Source organism: Phacochoerus africanus, chromosome 5 (genome assembly GCF_016906955.1).
Source record: "Phacochoerus africanus isolate WHEZ1 chromosome 5, ROS_Pafr_v1, whole genome shotgun sequence".
NCBI lineage: Eukaryota > Metazoa > Chordata > Mammalia > Artiodactyla > Suidae > Phacochoerus > Phacochoerus africanus.
This window is the reverse complement of record NC_062548.1, coordinates 96,520,271-96,529,925: the sequence shown is the minus strand read 5'-3', so window position 1 is coordinate 96,529,925 and position 9,655 is coordinate 96,520,271. Positions and strand designations below refer to the sequence as shown.

The 9,655-nt window shown below is 39.5% G+C and overlaps 1 protein-coding gene across 2 annotated transcripts in view; it reads right to left on the bottom strand.

Annotated features, from left to right (window-relative positions):
* Positions 1-250: 250 nt before the first annotated feature.
* LHCGR (luteinizing hormone/choriogonadotropin receptor) overlaps positions 251-9,655 on the bottom strand; it is a 57,690-nt gene continuing 48,285 nt past the window's right edge. The window contains exons 10-11 of one of the 2 annotated variants that reach the window (XM_047782110.1): positions 7,554-7,634; positions 251-2,342 (exon numbers count right to left, since the gene is read on the bottom strand). In XM_047782110.1, the coding sequence (XP_047638066.1) occupies positions 1,199-2,342; positions 7,554-7,634 (1,225 nt within the window). In that variant the 3' untranslated portion in view covers positions 251-1,198. The remainder of the gene's footprint in view (positions 2,343-7,553; positions 7,635-9,655) is intronic. The other variant, XM_047782111.1, reaches the window with a different exon arrangement.

The window sequence follows — 9,655 nt, the reverse complement described above, 5'->3', positions numbered from 1 at the left end:
TCTTCATCATAGAGTTTATGAGGATTAAATGGGTTAAATTATATAAAATACTTATCAAGATGTTTGGCACATAATTAAGTTTTTTTAAGTTATTTTTAAAAAGTCAAAGGAACTTTCAAAAAGTACTGCAGTTAAAACCATAACTTCATTGTCCTACAAGCATCAATTCTGATAAATAAAAATACTTATAGCAAATATTAGATATATTTTTCTATATCCTTGAAGATAGAAATGATGACTTTTAAAATATTTAAGTATTTTCTTTTACTCACATAAAAGATGGAGCCCTAGAAAGGAAAAGACCCCACTTTCTTCCTAGCAGATGTCATATCTTCAGTGTAATTCAGTACATTTGTTACATACTATTGCCAAGATCCTGAGCTAGGAGACAGGGAAACAAAATTAAGCCAGGGTTCCTACCTACAAGGAGTTTACAGCCTACTATTTAGGGGACTTCATTGCTTTTTAGAGACTAAACACCGAATCAGTAGGCTGAAATGTGCCTTTAGATGCTTACTTTATATTAAATTTTAAATAGTAGAACCTAGACAAGGGATAGATAAAAGTCTTTAGGGCAGCACTATTTGGTAGAACTTTCTAGATGATGAAAATGTTCTGTATATGTGCTGTCCAATATGGCAGACAGTGGTCATGTGTGGCTGTTGAATGTTTGAAATGTAGTTAGTGCAACTGAGAAACTACATTTTTAATTTAGCATAATTTAAATTTAGCTACATATGGCTAGTGGGTACCAGATTGGACAGTGCATCTCTAGAATGTATTTCTCAAACTCTCTGAGGAAAAGGACCAGTTACTTTAAATTTCAAATCTGTTAGGACTAATCTTCTTGTAAAATGTAATAAAAATTACAGTAAGGATGAAATGAGAAAAAAATCAAACATGGAAAATACCACTTCATTTTTTAAATATTAGATTCAACACACATCAAATTACTCTGTGAAAATTGCTATAAAAGTTTCTAAACACTCTCAACTTCTGTATTGTTAAGCGTCAGTGACAGGCTGTTTTTGGACTGGCATTGGTCATGGACCACACTTTGGGCTAGGTAGACGTTTCTCTTTGGCCAGTGTGCATAATTTCCTGAAATCAATCCTTTGTTAAAATTATTGATAAAAACAAGTTTTTTTTTCTTACACAATTTAAATACAATTAAATTATGTGGTTGCTCATACAACAGTTAACAGTCTTTATAGCAAGTCTTGTCCATGACAGTGGAATATTGACATTGTAATGTGGTCAACTTCAGTGTGGACCGGGAAGACTTATTTGATCCAGTGAAGCCATTTTTGCAGTAAGCTGAAAAATCCTTCCTTCTATAAAGTTCGGCTTGATGTTTACAGCAGCCAGATTTGCTCAGCAACAGAAAGAAATCCCTTCGGAATGCCTTTGTGAAAATTGCGTATAGAAACGGATTGGCACAAGAATTGACAGGATAAAAAAGAACCAGTAAAACCTTAGAGTTCGTTACTGTAATAAGGGGCACTTTTAAGGCAGCTGAGATGGCAAAGAAAGAGATCGGAGCCATGCAGGTGAAATCAGTGAAGATGAGGACTGCCATTTTCTTAGCAATCTTTGTGTCTTTGTTGGTAGCCATCAGCTCTGGATTTTGAACTGCAAAATAAATTTTAATGTAGCAAGCACAAATGATGATGAAGGCCACCACATTGAGGATCAGGATGGTTAATATGTAGACCTGTGAGAGAGTGGTTTCCACATCCATGGGGAGGCAAATGCTGACCTTCATGTAACTGCTGACACCCACAAGAGGCAACATGGCAATTAGTGTAGAAAAGAGCCACCCTCCAAGCATAATTGGAATGGCATGTCTTAAGCGTAGCTTTTGGTCCAGCTGAATAGCATAGGTGATGGTATGCCATCTTTCTAGTGTGATGACTGTGAGGGTGTAGACAGAAAGTTCACTTGCAAATACAGTGAAAAAGCCAGCAACACTACACCCGTTCCCTGTCTGCCAGTCTATGGCGTGGTTATAATACTGGCCTTTGGTTTGGGCATCAACTGAGGCAATGAGTAGCAGGTAGAGCCCCATGCAGAAGTCTGCAAAGGAGAGATTGCACATGAGGAAACGAGGCACTGTCAGTTTATAATGACTGGTCAGGAGAACAAAGAGGACAGTCATGTTTCCCATAATGGCTAGAATATTAATCAGCCAAATCAGAACTCTAAGGAAGTCATAGCCCATAATATCTTCACAGGGGTTAAAAGCATCTGGTTCAGGAGCACATTGGAGTGTCTTGGGTGAGCAGAAACCATAGTCATAATCCCAGTCACTCAGTTCACTCTCAGCAAAGATGGCAGAATAACTGTAAGAAGAACATTTTGGCTCAGTGTAAACTTATAAGATTTTCAATGATTCTGAATATTCAAAAATTCAAAAATCATCATTAGAGTTTTTTTTTTAATAAGGCCTAAGAAACAAAAGGAAACAAAGCTAAAATAGCCTTACTCTTCCATGTATTTGTTATCTGAGAAACCTGAATTGTTGGAGGAGTTCTGAAGAAGGGACTGGAAAGGCATTTAGAAGTTTTTTAAATATGGAGATTTTACACAGTGCTGCAAAGACTTAATGAAGCTGTTTACAGAAGATGATTTTCTTTGGAAAACAAATTTAGAGAAACAATCTATGCTTGTTCAATCTAAAAGAACCCTTTCGTGACATTTTCTTAGCTATTTTTATCTCCTTTAGTTGCCAACCAAACTGCTATCAAGCTGTTTGTCTGTGGTAGAACACAAATGGAATTGCAAGGCTCACATTGTTAAAGAGCCTCAGCTCCTGGAGGACTTGCTTGCACTTAAGTCCCTGGCTGATCATGTTGACCAGATGAGGAACAGAGACCAAGGATAGGTTACTAGATATTTAGGAGCAGAGGAAGAATAGAGTGCCGAACAATAGGAAGAAGTTATGGAAATAGATAACTTCTTAGGGTATGAGTCAAATACAGAGAGTGGACTGAAGAGGGACTCTGTGTCACCTTTGCTGATCACTTTCTCCCAACCCCAGTGTTACTGCTGGAATTTAGATTTTCATTCTCACTGATTGGACAATTAAATTTGTTTTCTTCCTGGCGTCTTTCTTCCAATTTCACCCTCTCCTAGTTCATCTGTATGTTTCTTCTGGAATAGGCTTTCTTAAGCACAGCTGTATTAATTCAGACATTTCTTAGGTTCTCACTGGCTGTGGGATAAACTTCAGGCTCCCGGTGATGACCTCTGAGTCTCTCCTTGACCTGGGTTCTGCCCCTCTCTCCAGTCCCATCTAAGAAACAGTAGTGCTGCATAGTTCAGAACATGGGCTCTGGAGCAAGACTCTCTTGGTTCCAGTTTTTATAGGCTGGGTAAACCCAGGAGGGTTATGTAACATCTCTGTACCTCAAATTCTTCATTTTCCAAATAGGGATAATAATCATACCTCCTTCAATAGGATTGCGCTAAGGATTAAATACAGTCAGACGTGTAGAATGTTTGGCACAATGCCTGACATTTATTAAGTGCTCAGTGAATGTTAGAGATTCTTATAATTATCTCTTGCAAGTCCTCTGTGGAACCAACCCTTTGGTCACATGAAGTGACTTAAGGCTCTCAGACTAGGTTGCATTGTTTCATCCCTTTGTCTTTGAATTGCTGTTTCTTCCCCTTCTCTCCTCATTTCTCTGGTGAATTCTTCCTTATCCTTGAAGATAAGCTCTATGAAGCCTTTCTTGATTCTACACCTCTAAGGAGTTTATCATCCCTCCTTTCTACCATGGCTGCAGTTAAGTACTATTGTAATTCTCAGACTATATTGCCATTATGTGATGATGCATCTTCTTTAATAGTTTATTCTTTAATAGCCTCCAAGGCAGGGAAATAGGTCTTATTTATTTCTGAAATCTCAGTGCTTCACAGAGTTTTGGCTCAGAGTATCTATTCAATAAATGTTAGTGGAATAAGCAAACCAGGGTGATGCTGGTTCTGAAAGCAGTTGAGAGGATACAGGGACGATGATTGGTACTTTATGATGCATGTAGGCTTAACAGATTTCTCCTTTTCCCATAGTCCACTAAAATAATCTTGGGAGGTGGAGAAATGAGCATCATTTTTCTGTTAGGACCATTACAAATATGTGTTTCACTCTCAAAATGAGGTTCCTCACACACTGAAAGTATTTTTTCTCTACTTTCAAAACTAAATTTTTCATGTTCTGTAGAAAGAAGTGTATAACTAATACAGTGAATGGATGAAATGATACAGTGAAAATCATGGACATGGCAAAGAGACTTGTGGTTGCCAAGGGGGAGGGGAAGGGAGTGGGATGGGCTGGGAATTTTGGGTTAATAGATGCAAACTGTTGCCTCTGGAATGGATAAGCAATGAGATCCTGATGTATAGCACTGGGAACTATGTCTAGTCACTTATGATGGAGCATGATAATATAAGAAAAAAGAATGTATACATGTATGTGTAACTGGGTCACCTTGCTGTACAGTAGAAAATTGAGAGAACACTGTAAATCAGCTATAATGAAAAAAATAGAAATCACTATGAAAAAGAAACTTTTAATGATAAAATAAAGAAATGATACAGTGAGTAGAAGCAATACAATTACCTAAAGGAAAGAACACAGATTTAAAAAAAGAAGGAAAAGAAATCTATGACTTGGCACTCCAAAAATGTGCTAGAATACCATAGAAACCAAATTGGAGCTAGAGAAGTGCTGCTGCCATGCACAGGAGATGGCATAGGAAGCTCACCTGTTTTATTATAAAATATAAGTGGCACATTTGTTTGTCTTCATCTTGTGAACATCAGTATAATTACCTGATTTTTAAATCTCTAAAGAGATGGTAGTTACAAGAATGATAGAATAAGTTTTTTTTTTGGTGTTCCCATCATGGCTCAGTGGTTAACGAATCCAACCATGAGGTTGCGGGTTTGATCCCTGGCCTTGCTCAGTGGGTTGGGGATCCAGCATTGCTGTGAGCTGTGGTGTAGGTGGCAGATGTGGCTCAGATCCTGGGTTGCTGTGGCTCTGGTGTAGGCCGGTGGCTACAGCTCCGACTTGACACCTAGCCTGGGAACCTCCATATGCCGCAGGAGAGGCCCAAGAAATGGCAAAAAGACAAAAAAAAAAAAATATTTTTTTTTCTTATCATTGGAAAGGTCCTTAAAGACCAGCTCACCAGACCCTTCATTTTATGGGTAAGAAAACCAAGATTGAAGGAGGTAAAAGACTTGTCTCAGGTCCCCTAGCTCCAGGCACTAGTGGCAGTGCTAGGTCTTTATATCCATCTTCTCCTTCACTCGCTGTCAGTGTTTTGCAAAGTGTGGCTCTTGGACTGCTTAGTTCCATTAGAATCACCAGAGTGTTTGCTGCAGTGCAGATTCCTGCCTTAACTTCAGACCCTGAATCACACTCTTTAGGGACAGAACCCAGGGATATGCATTTTAAGCAAGTTTCCCTGGACGATTGCTACAAAATAATAGCATTTATTAAATCAGGTGACAGCTTTCCAAGTATTGCTGCCTTAATTTCCCTTATTCCTTTCCCCTTATCAAAATAGCTTCAGCTGTTAGAAGCACTAATTCAGAGCTCTAAAAACGCCGTCATGATATCTGAATAAATTTGTATCATTAAGAGGTCACACATATTCTCTTTCCTCCTCCCCTGGTCCCTTGCTCTTTCTTTTTTGGCCTACTGAGCGTATGCCTAGCAATTTTTTTCCTTGGTGATTTGTCTAAGGCCCGAATACCCACCTGCAGTCTGGGGCTGGCTCCTGAGGCCAGCAACATGCTTATTGACAAAGCCCAGCATGGAGCTGTCTTTAGCACTGAAGGCCACGCAGGCAGTGTGAATGGACTTGGGCTTAACAATATTGAGTCTGAGGAAGGAGAAGCAGTAGCAATGCTGCTCCATTCACAGGGAACAGGCAGGAGAAAAGACGGGGATTTAGGAGGACAGTGCAGCCAGCCAGAGCAGTAAAGATACCCTAGGATCTTGGAGAGAGCAGATAAGACTTACTGGCTGGCTCTAGAATGTCTAAACTCTGGAAACTCAGGAATAGTAATTTGTTGGGAAGGGGAGGAAGGGGGTTTATCCTAAAAAATGTTTTCACAGAGAGTGTACTCTTTTTACTTAGATTATCTGTTAATTTAAGGTAGTTTGGGGGATGCTGAAGATAGGGGACTTGTTTGAAAGCACTGTTAGCACAGCAAACTTGAGATTGTATCCTCATTTTGGAAGGCCTGGACTGGGGGGCACTGACTGTCAATGAGACTGAGCTAAAGTCTCCTTTCCTAAACTGCCCCTTAATGCCACCATTGACTATACCCAGAAGTGGTTTCCTGTGGGTGAGAAGAAAGCCACATGGTTGCAAAAAGAGTTATGTGGAAGGTGAGTGATGGAGAGAGTATTGAGAGAAAAGAAGGGGGAGGGTGAGGAAAAAGAACACTGGAGGATAGCTGGTGTCAGACCTAAATGAAAGAAAGGAGAAAAGAATAGAGCCTATATAAAACAAGGTAACCTAGAAGCTGTTACAATCTTTTACAACTCCCTTCGTTCTTACGGTTTTGAAAGCTAAATGATATTTCTGCCACCCCTTACTGTGAAAAGAAGAAAAGAAGAGAAAAGAAGTCTCAAAAAAGATAAGCATTGCCCAGGGATATGCAGTATTACTGAAACATTAGTGCCAAGAATTCGTATCCAACTCTGAGAAGCTCCCAAGCCCAGGGTCCTTCCATCATAGCACCCCGCTGCCTCTGTATAACTTGCAGGTGAGAAAAAAAGAGGGGGAAAAAAAAGATGCATAAAGGGAATGGAGATGGGCAAGGTATCACAGAAGAACATCTAGTTTTATAGCCTCAAAGACAAGAGGATGGGGTCGGGGTGGGAAATAATAGAATTTCTAAATTGCCCTAAATGTGGCAGAGGGGACACTGGGATTATCTTTTGAAGCATGCTTTTTTTACACTTGAAGGTCTGTGAAATGCCACGGCAGCAGAGAAATGTTAAAAAAAAATCAGTCAGAATAGAAGTGGAGCTCCCATCCACTGTGTATTGGTGAGAGCATTAAGTTTGAATAATTTTAAGCTCCAGAGTATAACGGTCAAGATGGCCTAAGTCTCTCTGAAGGGAAGTGGCTGCTTCTAGAAGTTTGTCTGCAATCAGTTAATCTTCCTGGAATGCTGACCATGTGACGTGTGAACATCCCAACAAATGAGGCTATCATTTAAACAAGGCCTTAGTGACATCAAAATACCTGCAAATAAAATTTTAATTTCTAAAGAGAATTTAATATAACAGTAGAATAAGCACACAAGTATGTTTTTTAAAGTTTTTTTTTTAACCAAGTAAAAGAGATAATTGAGCAACTAGATGCCACTTGCAAAGAAAAATCCCCATTTTAAAGCTATTAAAATATGCTTTGCAAGCATGCCCCCAACCAAGACTTTTATCAAAAGAAAATCATTGGCACTGATAACAGGGTGCACCCAGAATGAGATATGGCTTCCAAGTTTCTTTGCATGCAAATACTTACAGTGTTTCATTATTTGGTCTCCTTGCTGTGCTTTCACATTGTTTGGAAAAGTTTTTAAAAATGGAAAATGAAAAATTCTGCCTGAAAGAGAAGAGGTAAAAAAAAAAAAAGCCACTGTTGAGCTTTTGGTCTTTAAACTAAACCTGATCATGTCTATTTATGCTTTGTTCATCCAAATTCTTTACCTCTTACACCAGCGTCCTGTTCTGCACCATTGTCCTAACTGAAATGCTTCCTGGGGAGAGAGTAAAGGCTTCTGAATTGTCATTAGAGTGCTTCCAGCTTAGATAAAATGCTTCTGAATGCTAAGTGTTTTGTGTGGGCTCTGGAGATGAAAAAACTTAAATTTGTCACATTGAATCATAGATTTTTCAGTGTTCATTAAAAGCTACCTTTATGGTGTATAAAAGTTTGCTTCTCACCACACCAGCCTTGATGAACAAATAACCATTCAGAGTTCATGGCTTTGAATTATAACTGAGAATCTCTTTTGTAAGGTTTTGAAGATACTGGACCTGACAGTATGATGTGAGTTTTTTTGCTTATGGGAAGAAATAAAATGTGGTTGCTCCCTATTCCTCCATTGTTCTCTCTAAGAAATTTAGCCTATGGAAAGGGGAAAATGTCAAGAAATTAAAAGAAGGCTATACCTACATTCCTAAGGAAAGTGAAATGAGGCAATCCAGGGTGGACATTTCTATATGTTATTCTTCTCCAATATTAACAAGACAATTCCTTGTAGAAATAACTTTATATAAAAGCAGGAAGGTAAGAACATGTAAAAACTATTTGACCTACTGGACTCACTTTCAAAAATTAATCAGCTTGTTATTTTGGGTGAGAGATGGAGGGAGGGAGAAATAGACTGTGTGCGGGTTTGATGCTGATACCATGTGTGAACCAATCTCCAGTTAAAAGGAAATGTGGTTGTTCTTGGCCTTCAGATAATAGCACTGTGTTCTGTCTATCTTTTTTGAAATTTTAATCATAGATACCAAGGAGAGTTTTGGGGGCCATCTGTCCAGACAGCTGTGTGCCTTATCCAGGCTCTGCAGCTGCAGGGCAGAGGAGTGACCCAGAGTTTTCACAAATACGCCACTGGCCCAGCCTCAGGCTCTTCATTTTCCCTAGCCTCCAAGGTTTCTAGCTTTTGAGATAGAGAGGGAGCCAGTTAAAGCTTCTAGTCCCAATCACGATATCCTCTGACTCTATTCCCATCTCACAATTGCATAATGCCTGCTTTTCTAAAGAAAATTTTTATCCAGAGGTAGTAGTTTCTTTCATCTTCTGGATTAAAAAGTCCCTGAAGTAAATTTTTTACATGGTAGTAATTTCAAAAGGGATATGATCTCTTTGGTATAAAAGTGGAGGTGTCTAGAATCTGCTTTATCATACACCAGCCTCTGTCACGTCTGTTCTCCCAGTTGTTCTCTCATCAGCTGTGCTCACTCTCAGCCCAGAGTGATATTTTACAAAAGCAAATCTGAGTAATTTTGTTTTGAATTCTTCAGTAGTTCCCCATGCCCTAACCAGCGTGGCCTGATACTCAGAGCCCATCACTGCCCACCTCTCTCTGGTCTCCTCTCCTTACTCATCCTCCTCCAGTGTAACCGTAAGTCTTCTTGATAGAGTTTTTCTGAATGACTTTCATCCCACTGCCTCTTGCCTTTGTGCCTCCATACAAGCTTTTTCATCTCTTGGATTGCATTTCTCCACACTTATCTAGCTAACCCCCTACCTGTTCTTCAAGGCTTAGCAGAAGTCACTTCCTCAGGAAGCCTTCCCAGAGTCTCACTGATATTTAGGAACCCTCTCTCTGTTCTCCCAAAGTACTCTGTTCTGTTTTTAGCTCTTTCATAACATTTGCTATATTGGACCTAAATTTTGGCTCTCTTGTATGTTGTCCCCAGACAGCTGCCTGTGACTGGCAGTTGGGATGAGCGCTTACTCATCTTTGATTAGTCAGACTTTTGCATGGTGTTTGGAACTTGGTGGGTGCTCAGAAAATGTTCTTTGAAGCTCAGTTAATGGGGCATAGCTCTCTGAGCACAGGGAATGGTTTGTCTTCTTGGTTATCTGAAAAGCTTGTGGCAGAAGTGTAT